This window comes from Globicephala melas, chromosome 5 (genome assembly GCF_963455315.2).
Source record: "Globicephala melas chromosome 5, mGloMel1.2, whole genome shotgun sequence".
Lineage (NCBI taxonomy): Eukaryota > Metazoa > Chordata > Mammalia > Artiodactyla > Delphinidae > Globicephala > Globicephala melas.
In genome coordinates, this window is record NC_083318.1 from 4,653,197 (window position 1) to 4,675,119 (window position 21,923).

The following is a 21,923-nucleotide window of genomic DNA, read 5'->3' on the forward strand; positions in this document are numbered from 1 at the left end:
AACCCAGGCCCCCTGCACTGGGAGCACGGAGCCTTACCCACTAGACCACCAGGGAAGTCCCAGCATGGGTACTCTATAGAGGTACCATTTTATTCTATCTTGTTTAGCAGGACAGTTACACTGTTTGGAGCAGTAACTTTTTATCAGATGTTACTAACCAGTTTCTCTTTCCTTCAATATGTGTCACCTCAGTGATAAACTTTTTTTCAATGAACCACTTGGATTACATTAATTCAATACTGTAAAATCTTCTTAGTATCTACTACGTATAGCCTATAAGAATTCTAAATCTGGTAACCAAGATCCTCCATTTCTCCTTTATGTAGCTCAGGCAATATAGATAACCTCAACATTACTTACACACACTTGTGGTTTCTTCATGGATACTCTTCCCTTCTGTGCATCTTTTCTTTTAGAAGTATGGTACATTCTTCAAGATACACCTCAAACATCACATCTTCTATTTATAACAATGGCTAATAGCTGACATTTATTTAATGCTTACTGTGTATCAAACACTATTCTAAGATCTATGTGTATTATGTATTTACTAAATTTTATCCACATATGAACATGATAATGCCTATATTTCACCTTAATCCTGGTTATATATTATACATCTATTTTTCATGCTAATGTCCTAGAAGATATAATCACATCATCATACTTCTCCACAGCATGCTGTAAACAGGAGGCATTTCTGTGAGGAAGTCGCACTGGCATTTGCCAAAACACCCTACAGTGGTGAGGCTATCAGAACTGGGTGACTGTAGCTAAGAAATTCCGTGATCGATCTTATCAGGGCCACTGTACCCTAATTGCCTACCTTTCCTAAAGTAAATCTCAAAGGCAAAAAGATGAGTTTCTATCTTGTTCTTCACCAAGTTCTTCAACGGAGTTAAAAATTTAATAGCTTCTTCCAATGGAGTTTCAACCTAACAAAAATAAAAGATATTATACAAATGGAAGCAAGATTTTGGGGGGATGTGAATTTACTCTTTCTATCAAAAACACTTTTTTGCTAAAAATCACTTACCAGTCACCCAGAAATACAGTGTCATATTTCACCCACCCATAATCTAAAGGAAGCGGATTTTGAACTCCTCACTGGTTTTTAACTGTTGAGATTATACATTATCTCTGGATAGAAACTATCCAACAAGTAAAGAAGAAGATTAAATAGAACCAAAACCAGGAAAAGAAAGACAGTATGAGAAACAGGTAAGATAGCCAAGGGAAAAAAAAAAGACAGAGAAGGGAAGTGAAATAGGATGAAAAGGGCTTAAAAACTGTAGAGAACATTGAAGAATGAGTGAATGCTGAGTATAATCAAGCTATCAAAAAATAGTACAGTATCCATTCTGTTGCTTTGTTCCACTATAAATTCTATAGAAACCTACATTTATTCAAATGCCATACTATTGGTGAGATGTCATTGGAAAAGATTTATATTTCTAGAACTCTGTCTCTACCACCCTTCATTAATTATATAAATGTACTAATTACATATCTGTGATATTACCGGGCAAGTATAATGCTTACTAGATAATTGTGCTACTCTACTCCTAGACTGAGTACGGAGACAAGACTATTCTCTGTAGACTGGGGTGGAGGTAGGTAACAACACTGTATTTATCAGAAGGGCACTGAACATCTGGGTCCTATGTTCACCTTCTCTCATCACAGAGGCAATAACAATTTACCCTCAATGGAATTCGGATATGCCATATCTGTCCAACATGCTTCTGCCAGTACAGTAAATTGTGATTTCACCAATACATTTTCTGGCCAAGGAAATTATTTAATAGCATTCAAAACAAAACAAAACAAACAAACAAAACCAAGTCAAGCCATAAACGGTGTCTATAGGATTTACCTTGTACTAGTATGTAAAGCACTAGCCGTTATTCTTAAGGATATATGCCAGAAATCAATATATGACAGCATCACTCTAATAGTTGTAGATATCAAGAGACAGAGGAGAAAACAAGGGCCCTCATAAGTATGCCTTTCTCACATTTGTAAATATTTGGCTTCCTATTCCCATGACTCTATGCTCTACTGAGTTAGAATCTGTGGTATACAGGGGAGAAATAGTTACCAGGGAAAGGTAGAGAGCTGGAAACTGAAACTGCCACCCAGGTACATCAAGCTTTTCATTCCTCAAGAGGTACAGATGGAAATGAGGGTCACTGTATTGACCACGATAATTTACTCCAGGGAGATATAGCTGTTATTATTATAAAATAGAAACAAAAAAGGATATTGGGAAGTGGAATCAAGCATTTGACAAGCATTACACTGACTGAAACCAAGTGTCTGATTTGGAAAGGAAAAAGAGAGGAATGAATTCTGTCTGCAGTTCTCAGAAATGAAAACATACGCCCCCAAAGGAGACGTGGGTCTCTTGCCCCCACATGCTCCTGTGTGCCTCGCACAGGGAAGATTTTGTCAAGCTAAATCTAAACAATAAATATAGGTGCATAACCAAAATAAAGCTAACTGCATTCCTACATTTACATATATACAGTGCAGTAGAGGGTGGTATAAACAAAAGCATATAAAATAGGGATGATGCTCTATAATCAGTGCTTTAAGATTAAAAAAAAAAAGTCAGGGCTTCCCTGGTGGCGCAGTGGTTGAGAGTCCGCCTGCCGATGCAGGGGACAAGGGTTTGTGCCCCGGTCCAGGAAGATCCCACATGCCGCGGAGCGGCTGGGCCCGTGAGCCATGGCCGCTGAGCCTGCGCGTCCGGAGCCTGTGCTCCGCAACGGGAGAGGCTACAGCAGTGAGAGGCCCGCGTACCACAAAAAAAAAAAAAAAAAAAAAAAAAAGTCAAAACCACCCTTGAAAATCCCTGAAGTTGTTGAGACAGACACATAGATATAGATATATAATATCACTAGTTTGCATTGTATGTATGAAAACCACACATTTAAGTACCAAAATCGCAATCACTGTAGCAAGATAGTCACACTCTGAGAAGCACAAGAACTGAGACGGCAGTCATACCTCCCCAACCTCAAACTCAGGTGGGGTCCTATGTCCACTGAGAGAAGTATTGGATGGAATTGCCAGCATCATGCATACTCTTTTCTGTCTCTGTCTCGAAAAAAAGTTACATCCCGTCAAGATTTGAATTTACCTAAGTTAAATAGAAAGGGACTGCACTGTGTTGATGGGCCATTTAAGACATTTGCAAGGGCATTTTTTTTAACGTGAAATTTTAAAATTTATAAACTGGCCTGAACTCTAATCCGAGTGTTAAAATATGTTGTATAGGAGTGTATCTCCCTATACTCGCAGCACAGCGACACAAAGTCTAACACCGTATGCTAGCTTAAAACTGAAGTTTAAAAATAAACACTATACAGACAGAGTGCTAAAGACTTATTACCCTTATAAGGAACGTGTGTGTGCATAGAAGGAAAAAAAATCCAGTTGAGATGAATGCCGGCCAAAGGCACGGAGGAGCATAGGATGCATAGTACAGGAGGAGCATAGGATGCATAGTACAGGAGAGAACTCATGAATACCAACTACCACCTACTGTTAATGATACCCTGGCTAAACAAGCAATACAGATTCCACCAAGCTTTCAGATGTATACTCAGTTAATTCAATATTAAACTCATTAACTGAACCTCTTCCTATTTTCCTTCTCTCCTTCTTCACTGGAATAACTGCAATTTAACAATGCTTTTATTTTATTTAAATTATCCTGAACTGGTGAACTGGATTTATCATTTACTACCTGGAAGAATGATGAAATATAACCCCCCTCCCCAAAAAAGGCAACTACAGATTAGAGACCCAGAATTGGCAGGCAGTTTTTTAAATAGCCTACAGCGTCCCTCCCGATTATGAGGGCTTGGTGTAATCTGGCCTTGCCACCGCACTGCAATATGGGTGACTGTGGATGCTATCAGACGGGGGCATCTTGGAGGCAGCCATCCTTGGAAGAGAAAGGTGTTATGCGCCTAACAGGTAAGAACGGCATATACTGAAGAGCAGTCCATGAAGGTGGGTGCCTTCCACTAGGCTCCTTTCAAATAAAGCAGTCAGAAGCACTTTATGTAGGCATTATTTTGTTGTGAGACTACAACCGTCTAGCTACAAATGTTTAGACTACAACTTGACATCTGGCCCCAAAGCAGCCATTATAGGTGAAACACAAAGAAAATGGAATAGTGTATAAGGAGACCTGGTACAAGAATTCTGCTCTGTGGGGTACTCCTTATTAGACACTTACTAAATCCAAACAGATCCCCTCTTTAAGAACTATAATGCGAGACATAAAGAGTTACAAGAAAAAAGTCATTAAATAAAGTTGTGGGACACAGAGAAAGCAAGTGGAAAGAATGACAGTGGCAGGCAGTCAGTGATGGTGGTAAAAGTGGTAGCAAGAAAAAATGCTGAGGCATAAAGATGAAAAGCCCCTAAAGTTGGTATTATCCCCGAGTAACTCTGTAGTTTTCCATGGGGCCTAAAAGGTCAATTTTCGGTGCTCTTCACGTCCCTGTATATTCTTCCAGTAAGCTCCCAACAACAATAATAAAAAGGCAGTATCTTTGTTCTTAGAAAGCACACAATTATTTGTACATACAGCTTTGTGAAATCCAAGCTACATTTATCTATGGTTCTTAAACAGTAATATTGCCATGAGATATTACTGTCCATCTGCTCTGATATAATTCTAAAAATATTTTCCAACTCTATTCATTAGGTATTATAATTTTCCTTAGTTATAAAGCAATCAATGACTTTGAATTTTTAGTTACTAGTAAGGCTAAACTGAACTCTAGGGCAATATGCTTATGTTATTGCTTTAACGTAGTAAATCATGCAATTATCTGCACGTGGAGTAGGAGGGTGTCGAGGGCCAGAAGAAAAGTGCGTATGTACGTTACTGATGAAAATGATTCACAGGACAACGAATGCCTTGGTTTCAGCTTAATAGTTTAAAAATGGCAGATAAGATTTTGGCTTGGGGAAAATATTTGAGGACTTTTAAGATATTAGGTACAAATAGTAAATACAATAAAGAAATAGTGTAAACTGACAACATGAGTGAGAGAGAGACATACAGAATTCACTTTTTAAAAAGCTCAATTTAGGCTAGATATAAAAAGTTCAATGTTACCACTTACAACAGACACTACATTCTTTACACATACATTTTTTCTAGTCCTAACATTTCTGCCTAGTAGGGATTTTTCCGAGTCCCATTTTATATTTGAGAAAACCATCAGAGAGGTTAGACAAAATGTCCAAGATACACAAAGAAGTGTAAGAGCTAATATGTGGTCCCAGATCAGAATGACTCAAAAGCCAAAACTCTCCAATATACCATATACTGGATTACTCTGGATCAGAATCATTACTTCAAGTTCTAAATGTGAGATACAATCAGAACAAAAGAGAGAGAGAAGAAAAGGAAGGAAGGAAGGAAGGAAGGAAGGAAGGAAGGAAGGAAGGAAGGAAGGAAGGAAAGAAGGAAGGAAGGAAGGAAGGAAGGAAGGAAGGAAGGAAGGAAGGAAGGAAGGAAGGAAGAAAGGAAGGAAGGAAGGAAGGAAGGAAGGAAGAAAAGAAAGGAAGGAAGGAAGGAAGGAAGGAAGGAAGGAAGGAAGGAAGGGAAAGCAAGCTAAAAATTAAAGTGATTTTTTTACTCTAAAATCTATAATCAAATTGGCTGAATAAGACCACATAAAATGACAATAGGTGGCCATGAAATTCACTCAATTGTGCCAAACACTATTCTTAAGTACCTTGGCCAGTTTCTCGGGAATAAGTTCTTCTTTTGGACCTCCAATTTCCTCATCATCATCGTCCTTCTTCTTTTTCTGATTTCTCTGCTGCTTTTCTTTTTCTGCATTTTTTTTCTCTTCCTCTATCTGGGCTTTCTTTTGAGCTCTTCTTTGCTTATTACGTAGCTTCTTTAGCTCTTTGTCAGACATGTTTGCTGTAAGCAGCAAGTGTTAATAAAATTATCAACGTGTTAATCAGATTAGAAATGATCAATTACTATGTAATATTCCCATATAAACTCCCACTAAAAATCTTTCATGTTACACATGTTCATATGCCTATGTGTACCTTTTAATAGTGCCACATTTGCTAAAGAACACTAACCTCCTCAAAAAACTTGCGAGACCCACCCTATCGTGGCAACCATAGCAAAACTCAAAAGCACGTGAGCTCCTCTAGCGACAGTAAACCACTTGCAATTCTAGGAATGTGACAAGCTGGTTCATAACTCTGTGGCACGGTCCCATGCCTTCTTAGTTATGCCGTCTCTAATCCTGTCAAACAGTGCTGCCACTGTGCCTCACATATTCTGCTTGTCATAATACTTTGTTTATACATCTATTTCTCTTTTAGACCGTCAGTTCCTTGGTGGAAGAGACCTTGTTTTACTCATAATCTTTGTATTGACAGGGCCTAGCAGCATACCAAAACAGAGAAAACACTCAAATATTTGTTGAAGGAATAATGAATAACTACACAGTAAATTTAAAATTTGACATTAAAAATTAACAATATCCCTTGAGGTACAACTATAGAATGTTTCAAAGAAAGACTGGAAATCACTGATAAACATGCCATAATAAAGTGGAAAATCTGTACTGTTTAGACTTAAAGCAATAAATCTGAAAGCTACGTGTACAATCAGTATTTATTTGGAAAATACTTGTTAATAATGAGAAATGAAAAAATTCATTCTAAAATACGCCACCACTGTGGTGATTTTTAAATATGCCCCAAAATTCTTCCCTTAAAAAAGTGGAGTCTATTTCCCTTTCCCTTAAATGTGGGCTATACTTAGTGACTCACTTCTCACTAATAGAATGTACTAGAAATGAAAGTGTATGACATCCAAGATTAGGACATAAAAGCACTGTGGATTCCTCCTTGCTTTCCCTTGGATCACTCAGAGGAAGCCAGCTGTCACGTTGTGAAGAAACCCAAACCACCTTATGTAAAGACCCGTGTGGCCAAGAACAGTCCTCTGGCCATGCCATCTTGGAAGCAGATTCTCCAATCCTTCAGGTGCCTTGGCTGACATCTCGACTTCAACCTCCTGAGAGACCATAAGTCTTTCCAATCATACAGCTAAGTGACTTTTGAATTCCTGGCCCCCAGTACCTCTGGGAAATAAATGTTTGTTGTTTAAATCTGCTAAGCAATTTGTTATGTAGCGATAGACAACCAACATATTTTGGTCCCTGGAAGTGCGATGCTGCTGCAATAAAACCCTAAAATCTGGGGAGTGGCTCTGGGACCAGAGAGTGGCCAAAGGTGAGAAGACTTGGAAAAGAGAATTAATGTAAGCTTAAGAGCCTTAGACTATTAATAGATATCTAGATTTCGAAGAGGATGCAAGTGAGGGCTAAAGTGAAGTGAGGAACACTTATAATCACATAGAGGCAGACAGCTTAGCAACACTTATAAAATGCATCAAGTGAACCGGATGATCCCGTTAGGTGGATTTCTAGGCCCCAAAACATGGGGGGGTGGGGGGGAGAAGAGGTTTGAAGATGGTACCTGATTCTTCTTGCTGCTTCTAGCAAAAATGCAAGAGAAAGAAACTAAAGGAAGGAGCAGGGACTTGAGGTTTTTGAAAATTCTCAACCTCTCCAGAAATGACTGCTGAGCAAAGATCAAACACAGGGCACTGCCAGGAAAACAGGTCAAAAGGGAGAGCAGAGAATTTGGCTTTAAAATCTTTTGTTAAGACTCAGAATTCAGAAAAATGGTGTCTCAGTTACTAGTCAAACAAAGGTTCTCTTAAAAATTTTAAGGGTGTGATCCACAGATCCTCTCAATCACACAGCAGACCTTCTAAGAAACTTAGAAGTTTTGTCCTCTCAGCAAGATCTCAAAGTAGACAAAGATACTTGTGCATGTGGATTTCAATGAGATTCACACAAGATTCATGAAGTTTAAAAGAGAATTATAACGGTAGAAACACGGAAACTTGGACTGAAAGGAACATAGCATAAAATGAAAAGAGGTCTTCAGACACCCCACCCCCAAATTTTGGAAGCGGATTAAGAAACTACTTAGCTGCAGACAAACGCTAACTTTCAAGAAAAAAGAAGGATTCAGAAGGTAGAACCAGGAACCCAGAGGGCAGAGCCAAGATCCATAAAGAATTATTCCTAGGTCTCGAGTCCTCATCAAAGAACTGCTAACCTGGACCCAACTGGACTTGAGAATTGACATGAACCAGTAACTCCAATGTGCCTCCCGTTCCCCCCTCACCACCCCTTTGTGTCTACAGTGGGCACCTAGCCTCTCTCTCACCACTTTATACTGGTTCACAGGATTTCTTATCAAGAACTCTTAATTCACAGGATTTCATATCAAGAACTCTACTTGAAGAGCTACACTAAAGAACCATATTCAAAAAACCTCATCAACATCTGCACCTCATTCACAAGATAACGATCTGGACTTTGAGCTAATGCTGTAATGGGATGAGACTTACAGAGGCCTTGAGAGGGGCAAGTATATTTTGCATTAAGAATGTAAGTAATTTGTGTCCAGAATGCAGAACGTGGCAGTTAAATATATGTCCACAAATTCTTTGATTTCTCCTTCCCACTCAAGTATAGGTTGTACCTGGTGACCCACTCAACAAATTAAAATGTAAAGGAAGTGGCAGGGTGTTATGTCAAGAGAAGAGAACATTAAAGGTGTTATGGCTTCCTCCTTGCTCTCTAGCGTGGCCAGCTACCATGTCTTGAGGAACTCAAGACACCCTCTGGAGAGACTAAGGAATTAAGGCCTCCTGCCAAGAGCCATGCGAGTAAGCCATCTGGGAAATGGATCCTCCAGCCCCAGCCAAACCTTCAGATGACTACAGCTCTAGCCAATATCTTAACTACAACTTCCTAAGAGACCCTGAGCCTGAACCACCTAGATGCTTCTGAATTCCTGACCTATGGAAATGGTTGGTTCAAGATGGTAAATTTGGGGGTAATTTATTATGCAGCAATAGATAAAAACAAATTTATACCTGTTTCTCTTTTTCCTGGTAAAGAATTCCTTACTACTAGAAAAGAAAATTTCAAACAAGAACTAAACATTACATCCTAGAAACACAAGACTGCGTGAGTGGCCACATAAATTCTGGCCTTTTAATGATTTGTGAAATAATTGCTACCACTTGCATCCTTACTGCAAGACTAGACACAATACACACATTATTTTATTTAACAATCTCAACAACCTCATAATATTATTTTATGTATCAGAAAACTGAGCTTTCAGAAGAAAAATAATGACTCAGAGTGATAGTAAAAGACAGAGCAAGGATGTAAATCCACTTCACTTTGCCTCCAGTCTAAACTCTCTCTTTCCACTATGCTACACCAGGGGTCAGCAAACTTTTTCTTCAACAGGCGAGATACTAAATACTTTTCGCTTTGCAAGCCACAGGTCTCTGTTGCAACTAAACTCAGCTGTCATAGCACAAAAAGAGCAACAGATAGTATGTAAATGAATGGGCTTGGCTAGGTCCCAATAAAACTTCATGTACCAAAACAAACCGCAGTATGGATTTGGCCCACAGGCTAGTTCGTGACCCTATTCTGTAATGCCTCTCACTGCCTTAAGAGGACTCGTCAGTTCACAATAATTGCCACACCACGATAGAGAAAGGAATCTACACAGGAAATTAATATAGACATTAAGAGTCCAAATCCTGTTTCACTTAATTTAGTGCTAATTATCTGGATAGGCACTATCTCAAGTTTACATAAATTAGCTAGTACTTGTGTGAACTTAATAGAGACTCAAAATTTTAGCTTAGGAGGAGCCAAAGGAAAATTCTACTACGCTAGAATATTGCATTATCTTTTTTAAAAAAATTTGTGTTTGTGTATATGTGCACATATGCACGTATATGTGTATACACGGAAAATACCATCTGAATCTAGACTCTCTACCCAGCCAAACTAACATACACATAAGAATGCAAAATAAAAGAAATCTGGCCATATGAAGACTCTTAAGTTTACTGAAGGGGTAAAAACATGAGAAGCAAAAGATAACTTCTCAAGCAAATAAAGGGTACCTACCAGATCTTTGCTATAAATGTCAAGCTTTTTGGTGAACCATTAGAAAGCACTGTGTCTAAGGAAAAAAATGGCAGCAAGCAAACTATTGTCCCTATTAATCAGCACTATTTCAGCAACACTAACCAATGCAATAAGGCATGGGGGAAAAAAAGAGGTATGAATACTTAAACTGATTACAGATTAATATAACGGCCTACGTAGAAAAATTTTTTAAATCAACTGAAAAATCTACTAAACCTAGTATCAACGTTCAATAAGGATACCAACATACAAAAACTATAACAATATTCATTTGGAATACTGTAATGGGAAAGGGGGACATGTAAGGATAATGCTAAGAGTAAATTTGCTAAAGTTATAACACAACAATTACACTAAAATATAAATAGGAGATACATGCATTCTAGTATGCGAAGACTTGATGTTGTTTAAGATCTCCTGATCCCCAAACAGTAATCTATATGTTAAATGCAATTCAAATTAAAGCTCCAAAAGAAACTTTCTGGAAGATCAATTAACTCTACAGTTCTTACATAAGCAAAAATTAACATGTAAAACCAAGAAAAATCGAAAGACATAGTGTTAGATTAAGAAGAGAAAAATGGATAAGAAGAGAAACCCGTGTACTGATGTCAATACAACATAGTTTTACTGTGTCTTCACACTAAGTTTTAATATATGTGAGAACAAGACACCATGCCCACAACCCACCAAAGTATTTTTTCAGAGCTTACTTCAGGATAAAAGTGGCATTTTAAAAGAGTGGGGAATATGGACAACCTATTCAGTAAGCACTATTTAGGAGTCAGCAGTCTTTTATGTGGGGATAAAAAAAGCTACCCTCCACCTCACATCACATATAAAAATTATCTCCAGATGATTAAACAGCCAAATGTAGAAATAACAAAGCTAATAATATAAGAAAACATAGAAGATATTTATAAATATATTTTACATTTTGAAGGAGAAAAGCCTTTCTAAGCAAGACCCAGAAACCATAAAAGACTAAACAACTTTGATTTCAGAAAAATTAAAGCTTTTACATAAAGAAAGACACCCACTGTAAACAAACATAAGACCTAAGTGACAGGAAGAAAATATTTGCAACACATAAATAAGGATTACAGTCCTGAGTATGTACAGAACTCCTACGAACCAAGAAGTTTCAAAATAAAATGGGCAAAAGATATGAACAGGCAATTCACATAAGAAGCCTAAAGGCCACATGAAAACGTATGCAGGTGTTCCACTCTTAAAAATCTAGGAATTATAAATTAGATTTTCTTCCCAAAGTAACAAAAATGTAAAGGATGGACAATTTTCAGTGTTAGCAATAAAATAAAATATCAGTCCACTGTTGGTGGCAATAAAAACGTTTCATGGAAGGCAGCTTTATGCATTTCTCATATTCTTTGACCTAGCAATTTCCACCCCTAACAATCCATAATAAAATACGCGCATAATGATGACCGACAGGACATTTACTGTAACACTGTAAGGGGCTGGGGGGGACCCACGTGGATTCCCACAGAGCCATTAAAATGACTGATGATGATATTAGCTGTGCCCAGACATGGAACAATACTATAAAATGAAGAGGAAAAAGTATAAATTTCAAAACACTATGAATCATATCATCCCATTTATGGGCTATAAAAATAAAACGAACAAACAACCACAAGAACTACCCTGAAAGGTGTGTGTAGAGCATGTGTGCACATCAAGCTCTGAAAATGGTAATTGTGCACAAAGGAAATTGAACGTTTCATAGGGGTAGCCCTCTGAAAGAAGACAGCCTGTGGGTAGGAGAAAAGGGAAAGGGGATTTTCACATTTGCTAGTTATTTTTCTAAGTTGTTTCAACTTTGTATGTTAAGAGTTAATTGTACATTATTTGCATAATTTGAAGAACAGGTGGAAGGCAGGAAGAGTGAACAGGAAGGTAAACAGGGACTTCCCTGGTGGCGCAGTGGTTAAGAATCCGCCTGCCAACGCAGGGGACACGGGTTCGAGCGCTGGTCCAGTAAGATCCCACGTGCCACGGAGCAACTAAGCCCAAGAGCCACAACTACTGAGCCTGCGCTCTGGAGCCTGCAAGCCACAACAACTATTGAGCCCGCGTGCCACAACTACTGAAGCTCATGTGCCTAGCGCCCGTGCTCCACAACAAGAGAAGCCACCACAATGAGAAGCCCGCGCACCGCAAGGAAGAGTAGCCCCCACTCACCGCAACTAGAGAAAGCCAGCGCGCAGCAACCAAGACCCAACGCAGCCATAAATAAATAAATAAGTTTATTTATTTTAAAAAAGGAAGGTAAACAAAAGAAGCCAGAGGATCACTGCTCTCAGCTTCAATGATAAATTGTCCTGTAGATTCTCACTGGTATCTTCTTGCCAGTTGAAGAAGCAACGACAGATAGAGATTCAAGTGAAATCTGTACAAGGGTTTCTATATGTGACCTCAGAAAGTTCTAAATTGTTCTTAGGCAACAGGAAATATAATTTAATAACAAATTAACAGAAAGATCCAAAGGACTTTAGAAGGAGGAAGTATAGAAAGTAACCAACCATAACATCAGGAGAGGCATAAACTCAGGACTGAAGAAAAAAAATCTGACACAGTTTTTATGTCCCAACTCCTGTAACATTTTTGCCATGAAAATGTCACAAAATATTTGGATGAACAATTAATTTTTATCTTTCTACATTCCTATGTCACTTTTATGCTGAGATCCTTTCCCAAATAATTCAGGAAGATTTCTCCCTACACATCCTGACATCTTGCTATAAAAATGGCATGTTAAAACTGGTCAAATGGTAAATCATTGAGCAATTTTACTGGCTTAATTCTAAGCTGGGTTTTAGTGTTCAAGCAATATTTACCTTTTAGTAGGTTAATTATAAATTATTACTAAAAGGAGAAATAACTAGATATACTGACGGCCAACACTAATGTGGAGTTCCAACACTAATATAAAAATAGTATTGTACTTTACAATTTATAGTATTGGGTAAACCAGATATTAAATGTAAAGTTCATGAAATTCAACTCCTTAAAAGCTAGTGATCAGTTACAAATTAAATTCCTGCTTAACTTTTTTTTTTTTTTTTGGCAGTACGCAGGCCTCTCACTGTTGTGGCCTCTACCGTTGTGGAGCACAGGCTCCGGAGGCGCAGGCTCAGCGGCCATGGCTCACGGGCCCAGCCGCCCCGCGGCATGTGGGATCCTCCCAGACCGGGGCACGAACCCGTGTCACCTGCATCGGCAGGCGGACTCTCAACCACTGTGCCACCAGGGAAGCCCGCTTGCTTAACTTTTGAAAGACTAACGTAAACGGTATTTTTCTTTTGTTGCTTAGAAAAATTCACAAAATGGTCATCACCATTTTCTAAAGCATGTATAACATTGTCCCACAAGGTGCTTAATAAAAAGCTCAGGAAAGGGACTTCCCTGGTGGCTTAGTGGTTAAGAATCTGCCTGCCAATGCAGGGGACACGGGTTCGAGCTCTGGTCCAGGAAGATCCCACATGCCGTGGAGCAACTAAGATCCCACATGTGCTCCACAACTACTGAGCCTGCGCTCTAGAGCTCGTGAGCCACAACTATGAAGCCCACGAGCCTAGAGCCTGTGCTCTGCAACAAGAGAAGCCACTGCAATGAGAAGCCCGCGCACCTCAACGAAGAGTAGCCCTCGCTCGCCGCAACTAGAGAAAGCCTGTGTGCAGCAACAAAGACCCAACACAGCAAAAAAAAAAAAAAAAAAAAAAGCTCAGGAAAAATCTACATTACACAAAAACATAAGTACACACATACACACCACAGAAACAATAAGAACTCTTTGATTATTATACCTGTGTCAGCTTCATGTTCTTTATTCTCATCTGTAAGGGGGTTGTCATGAAGCTTCAAATAGATCTCTATAGCAATTCTTGCTGCCTTGAAGTAAAATGGATGCTGTCGAAGTACATCTTCTAGTTTTAATAAGTCCACATATGATCTAAGGGTAATCTTCCTCATACAGTATGTATGAAAGTCAAACTGGTCATCAGTGATTTCTATAAAATGCTAACAAAATTATCTTTTTTATTACAGTGAAGTATAGCAATAGCAAAGAAACTACAAAAATGAAAGCCTTGGAATTACTTGTTTCTCAGGCATGAAAAAAAATCAGTAAAATTTAAAAATATTAAAAATGACAATAATTCAATTTAAATACTTTGCATATCAAATAAGCAAATATAATTGGCCATCACCTAGCATAGTATAATGGCATACTTTAGGCACTGAATTACTTGTTGAATGAAAGGAAACACAATGCTTTAAAATACATATATTTATTCCTTCCTTAATCATACTTAAATAAAGCTATCAGGACAAATCCAACAGAATTTATTAGCATACATAATAGTGCAGTACAGTAGATTTACATGTTAAACATTCAGTCTTTAGAACAATTTGCAAAGGATTTTAATACTGCAGTATTTGGTAATTTTTCTGAGAATACAAATCTGAATCCTATGCAATGAAATGCTGGTACGTCGGTGAGAAATCAATCAGTGAGTAAGTCAAGCAACCGGAAGCTAACACATTTCAACTAAGCTCTGGGGTTCTCGACTCAATAACAGAACAAGCATGAAATTATATAAATTATTTTTATATATGAAAATCATAAAAAATGAAAGCCAAATACTAGTGATAGAAATGACTCGAAGTGAAAAGGACTAAGAAAAGAATAAATTTATCAGAACGTGAGGAATTACATAGGTTACAGAAGTACTGTGAAAAGGCTTCAAAGCTTATAAATAATATTTATCAGGGCATAAGGCACCACCAATCAACCCCACAACAAACACGTTTCTGGGATAGCTTGATGAGCTTTGTATGTATTAATGTAGCAGAAACATTCAGAAATCAATGAAAACGCAGCCAAGATACAAACTTTCCCTTAAGTTTCTTACATAAATTCTGGCAGGAAGAGTAGACAATGGGGAAGTCTGCTTAATATAGTCTATATTATTTCCATTATAAAACTTGAAAAATATGAACACTGGTTTTTAGAAATCACTTACTATACATTATAAGGTGAGAGAAGAGAAAAAAACTATAGGATTTCCTCAAAACTTTCAATGTGTAACAAAATGAAATGAGAAACTTTTATGTATGTGGTACTTACTCTCTCAATCTCATGACATTTCTTAAGTGCTTCACCAAATTTATTCATTGCCTTATAAGCTTGGGCACATTCTGTCTGGAACCACATGCATTGCATTTCATTTAAATTCTCAACCGCTGATGTTCCTTCCTATATGAAAAGCACACACACTCAAAGACAATTTCTTATCAAATACATTATTCCACCATAGGATTTAAAAAGGAAAGATGGTCAATTGATTTGAATTCTTTCAAAATAATTTTCTAATTTTTTAAACCATTCTCAGGGTAAGAGGGAATAGTTAATATGTGAAAGAAATTAGAATTGTATTTCTAACCACTAAAAAAATATACACATACACCCTTGTAAATGATTAATCAAAAGGTCTACATAAAAAAAAAAAAAAAAAAAAAAAAAAAAAAAAAAAAAGGTCTACATAATTGGGGATGGAAAGTAACATAAGAAACAGAACAGTAACACACGGCAGATGTTCAATTAGTATTAGTTCCCTTCGCCCTTAAAAATTTCAACTGAACATACATCAATATAAATCAGAGTTTAAAAACCCACTGTACAACCATATTTAAAAAATGATGTTTTATACTAATATTGATTTCAGTTTTTTCTGATAAGGCAATTCAATTAAAATCCTGTGTTGATATTAAAAATATCAGACGTAAATTTTGAAAAATAAACAAGGTATACAAGTATGAACTATTTATTCACAAGCAAGAAAACTAGCTGTACAAACCCTTGTAAACTTCGAGCACATTTCTTCAGCCTCTTTTATCAGATTGGCTTTTAGCATGTATTTTGCACACTTGGAGTTGATAAATCTGTCTGCTGTGTCCAAGGCCTGGGCCTCATCCATCCACCTCGCAGCTTCTTTAATATTCCCAGCATGCTAATAATAACAGGGTACAAAAGCAAAATAAACCAGTCAGAGTATGCTAATTTTACTATGCAAGTAATTAGTTTCCTGTTCATAAATAAAACACAAATGGAAGAAACAGTAATCTTCTGTCTCTTACAACCCTAATCAACGTAGATGCATACATTCTACAGAAATATAAGTTCTGATACCTTTCTGGCGATGCAGAATATAAGCTCTCTGATAGTAAAGATTTGTTTTAAAAATTTTGTCTACTGTTATAACCTCATTGACTACACACTACAACAGTGCCTGGCACATGGTGAATACTCAAAAATAATCACTGAATCAAAGAATAGATAATAATCAAAATCTTTAAGCCAGAACAACAAAGTTTACTGTAAAGGTCATAAAAGGCAAACGGATGGTCAAATTTCTACTCCAAAAGAACCATGGAAACATTACAATTAGGACCACTGGTGGACATTCCACAATGATCCTCATTCTACTTCGTCTAACTAGTCCATTTGGGAAGGTCACAAAACTAATGAGCCTTACTTGGCTTTAAAAAAGTGCTTTTAAAACATTACTTGGGGGACTTCCTCGTGGTGCAGTGGTTAAGAATCCACCTGCCAATGCAGGGGACACGGGTTCAAGCCCTGGTCTGGGAAGATCCCACATGCTGCGGAGCAACTAAGCCTGTGCATCACAACTACCAAGCCTGTGCTCTAGAGCCCGTGAGCCACAACTACTGAGCCCACGTGCCACAACTACTGAAGCCCATGCGCCTAGAGCCCAGGCTCCGCAGCAAGAGAAACCACCGCAATGAGAAGCCTGTGCACTGCAACGAAGAGTAGCCCCTGCTTGGCGCAACTAGAGAAAGCCCACGCACAGCAACAAAGACCCAACGCAGCCAAAAATAAATTAATTAATTTCAAAAAAAAATTACTTAATTTCATAATTTTTTGGTAAATGAATTATTGGTTTACAATCTCTTCCCCAAGAGCTTTTATTACTAAATTATATTTGTATTAAGATAGTAAAGCGGCAACTTTAAGATGATTTTTCTCAAGCAAGACCCAGGAGTTGAAACGGCAAGGAGGTAATACGTAGAATTCATAGTAGACATCTTCAGTTTCGTTTTAAGATTAACAGATACTGATATATATGATCTTACGGAAATGTTAATAGAAACAAACATTTCGCAGCAAATGTAATTATTTATTATCTATAGTCTTGCTACTTAAAACCAAGAAAATAACCAGGTATGTGTATGAACAACCATATATATGAATGATCGTACGTATATATGTATACTTGTGTTTGTACATAAACAGATATAGATGGGTGAGCAAATGAGCATGACCATGACAGGTCTCAAAGTAATCAGACTGAGAAATGGACTATATTTGCTGCTCCATGTTTTGCGAGCTATCAAATATGCCATTTCTCTTACCGCATTCAGACTCTACAGCATGTGTTTTCTTAATTTGTGTTTCACTGCCTCATAACAAAAGAGGAGAAAAGATTTTTACCTTATAGATTTTAGCTTTCACAAGAAAGAGTTCTATCAACGTGGGTGTACTTTCAATAGCGGTATTTATGTACCCCAGAGCAACAGACGGCTGCCCAGTCCTGTCGTAGTGCTGTGCCAAGTAGTACTGGACCCAAAGTAACGTGGTTGGCGGTTCTTCCTTCCCATCGTCTTTGAAAAGTGGGGGGGGCGGGGGAGGAAAGAAAGCAAGCTTAGTCATTAGAGATATTAGTAACAGACTAGCCACCGCAAAGTGGCTCTATCTTTATTAACAAGGGAAGCAGCTCAAACCATGTGATTTATGCATCTAGTTATGCAACTAGCTCTAACCCTATAAAATCTTTGGAAGGGACCACGCTTTCTGCTCTGTATCATTATAGCTCCTAGCACAATGCCTTGCATAGTAATAACTTCATATAGTTAACATGGCAGATGAATGAGATCAAAGCTATAACAAATTACCTAAAAAGAAAACTGAGGGGAGGGAGGGGAAGGGGAGGGTTCGGGGGGAGAGGACACGACAAGTTGTACTAGAACTACGAGTATACTGATCAGGATGTTATGTATGAGGGAAAAAAAATAAATAAATAAAGAGAAAATTTCCATTAATGTGACGGTAAAAAAAGAAAAAGAAAGAAGAAAGGCATGACTGCTCAATTGGGTTTCTAGCTAATGTACCAAACTATACATAAATATACTTGTGATGTGGTTATTTTGAATTTTGGTGATTATAAGATTCTTAACATATTTTAATATTATTCTGAATATGCAACAATGCATAATTTAGGTTAAATAAAAATTATACCCAAAAAATGAGATGAGTAAAAATACTTATTCTGTATTTTAGTTCATAATTTTATTTTTATATACTCACAAGAAAGTGTGCAAGTTAAATATACAACCCACACATTAAAAAATGATTTTTTAATACAAATTTCTAAAATCTAAGAACTGTTATTTGCTTTCAAAGAAAGCAACAGTGCTTATTTTTATCCTAGTAGAAGTAGGATGGCTCAGTGGACAAACAATAGGAGTGGAACTCACCAACTCCCGTTCTGATAGATCTGCAACTAAAGTGCTGCATATTCTTGGGCATGTCATTGAACCTCTTCCACATTTGTAAAATATGTAGGAAAATGCTGATAATCAAAGGAACATCATGATGATTAACCGATGAAACCATGGTAACGCCTTCTAAAAAGTACTATTTAAATTCATCTGAGACCTAGAAACAGTGATCAACTCAATAGCAATAAGCACCCCAGGTCCCATACTGGGCTTTCCCACTGCAGGAAACAGGGCTCCTTGGGAAAAACAACTGATTACACGTCTGCTGTGGGCAGTATACAAGGTGAGCTACAATATTTTGTCATACCAAACTGCAAGGAAGCTATCAACTACTATCCTAGTATGTGAAGGTTTAAACCATTTGAAACTGCAAATATGGTTAAAGTCATGAATTCATAATAATACCTTTAAAACATGTATTGGCCATCTTTGAAGAATGCTACTAAACCAATTCATTATTTTGAAAACTGGTAAAGAACAAAAAAGTAGGCTAGGCAGGGGAGAAAAAGCAGCATTTATCTTGCTTTTTCTATACAAACTGAAATACTGCATAAGCAGATGACAGATAGTATCTCTTTAAGATAATAAAAAAATGAATGGTAGAATATCACTAGCTTGTAATTCTTAACAGTTCTTAACATATGAAACAAATACTTCATGCCTCTTGATCAAAGAACACACCACCATCTTGAAATAATCTTGCTCATCCCTTTGTCTTTAAAACAAAAAGGAAAAAAAAAAAATCAAATCAAATCTCATCAAACCTGCAGTCAGACCTTTCCGTGAGAAGTTTCCGTAATGATGGAAATGTTCTGGATCTGCCCTGTCTAATAGGGCAGGCATTCGATTTGCACTAGCTATTGAGCAGCGCTTGAAATGTGGCTAGTGCAACTAATTAAATTTTTTATTTAATTAAAAACATTTTAATAGCCCCATGTGGCTAATGGCTACCATACTAGACAGCACAGCTGTGTATCCAGCTACTAATTTGTAACAAATCCAGAGGACAGAGAAATAACATGTTAAGCAACACGATATGGGTATATTCAGCAAAATCCATACTATAGAAAAACTCAAGGGAAAAAAACTAACTTCTTTAATAAATAAATTGCAGGAAGAAAGAGGGAAAACCTACAGATTTATAAAAAAGGGCTAAGAGACATATCAAACAAACTCAAAGTATAGATTTCACCTGGATCTTCATTCAAACAAACTTCAAAAACAAAGAGAAAAAATGCTATTTCCAAGATACCTGGAAATGTAAGCATGGACTTTTTTCTTTGATATTAAGAAAGTATTAATGTTCAAGTATGGTGACGCTATTATGGTTATAATCTTTAGAATACTGAAATATTCATGGATGAAATGATGTGATGTTTGGGATCTGTTTTAGAATAACATGGGAGTAAGGGAAGTAGGTAAGGATACAGATGAAATAACTTTGGCCATGAGGTAAAAACTACTGAAGTTGAGTGGCGGGTAAATGGAGTGTCATCATACTAGTACATCTAGTTTTGCAGGTGTTTTAAATTTTACATAAAATTTTTTTCAATAAGCTACTGATTATCTTCTTACCAATGTACATTTCACACAATGTGTACATTAATGCACCTTCATCTTAAAGGGAAAAAAAGTTTAAATATACTAAGCTTACTGACTAAATAATGAACAATACTGACCTTCTGATCAAGAATTTCGCAACATATTAAGATTTTCAAGATTTTTTTAAAACATAAAACTTGAGCACTTACCACTGGGGTTAAATAACCGGCAGCTTTTTAGAGATGTTTCATAACCTACTACTAATTCTTCTATGATTGCCACCTGGAGTACAAACACACAAGCACACTTTAATAAAAATAAATAAATATATAGTTACTATGCTTGTGCAAAATGTGTTATTTACTACTAGAGGGCTAAATAAACATTCCGATTCCCCCCTCCACCTCTCTCTCTCTCTCTCCCTCCCTCTCATACACACACACACACCTTTTTATAAATCTCTTAACCTATGGATAAAAATTTAAAACCATACATTTATGAAGGTGTGTTTTAAGGCAAAACTTTCCAAAAAACTTACTGGCAACTCCTTTCCCTGCTATAAAATAAAGCATCAAGCTGAACTAGAAATCAGGAAAAGGCTGGACAGAAAGAGGTAGTGTTAGGGATGATTTTTATCTTGGTTCATTGTTACCTCAATTCACATAAATAACACAGTTAACATTTGCACTTTAGGAATCAAGAATTAAATACTGTGTAAAAAGAGAAATTCCACAAGCATATGACAGCATCCACTCTCAATTTCATCACCGTGGGGAAAGCATCAGTAACAGAGAAGCATGGCACCGTAGGTGGGTTTCTGAGATCCAGGAGAGTGAGTGGCTGTCCCAGTTCTGGTCTCTCCTGAGTCATGACTGTACTACTTACTCCTGGCTTCGTAAGAGATCTGTGAATACTTTTAATTTATTAATTCCCTTCTTTGCTTAATCCATCTATAATGAATTTGTTACTACAGAAGCTCTCTTAAATGACCTCAACTTAACTGACTCAACAGGTTAACACCAGCTCTCTCCATCACCTCAGAAAATTGTGAGGACTGAATGGCCACAGCTAGGTTATTCTGCTGCGCCCATGTTCTTCTCCCACAAGGTGAGCTACATGCTTACTAAGAGGTTTGTTTTCCCAACCTGTTTGAATTAGTTGCATTCATTATCATCATTGCAGAATTTAATTCAATATTATGTAAACTTAAGAAATGAGAACAAAAAGAAAGAACTGCTTCTATTAAGTCAAATACCATGGAAAGACTCACAGACAAATTAGACATTTTTTACCAATTTAGGTTTAAAAAGATAACCATAAAGGGAAAACTCGTAACAATATATATGATTCTACAATCAAGATTGCTTCACAAGCATCACGTTCTCACTGTACCAAAACTAGAAGTAAAATACCATATTCTATCAATGTGATTTAATCAAGGGGGAAAAAAGGTGAAACAGTCATCAATAAAGCCCATATCTTGGACCTTTCAACAAAAGACCGTCAGAGTAAGTGCCCTTTATATACTTTAGGTTTAAATGTTTAGCACATTTAATCTTTCCCACCTTTACGGTGTTTTTTTTTAAACCCAGCCAACATGTCTGATGCCACTGTACTTATAAACAAAATAATCTAAACCAGGATTAAAACACCCTTGGGACTTCCCTGGTG

At 37.2% G+C, this 21,923-nt stretch overlaps 1 protein-coding gene across 4 annotated transcripts in view; it reads right to left on the reverse strand.

Annotated features, from left to right (window-relative positions):
- NAA15 (N-alpha-acetyltransferase 15, NatA auxiliary subunit) overlaps nt 1-21,923 on the reverse strand; it is a 76,353-nt gene that overhangs the window by 12,309 nt on the left and 42,121 nt on the right. For 2 of the 4 annotated variants that reach the window (XM_030876891.3, XM_030876890.3), the window contains exons 10-16: nt 20,462-20,534; nt 17,644-17,813; nt 15,989-16,141; nt 15,259-15,387; nt 13,937-14,150; nt 5,769-5,962; nt 827-935 (exon numbers count right to left, since the gene is read on the reverse strand). In XM_030876891.3, the coding sequence (XP_030732751.1) occupies nt 827-935; nt 5,769-5,962; nt 13,937-14,150; nt 15,259-15,387; nt 15,989-16,141; nt 17,644-17,813; nt 20,462-20,534 (1,042 nt within the window). The other 2 variants (XR_009563920.2, XM_060298933.1) reach the window with 2 other exon arrangements.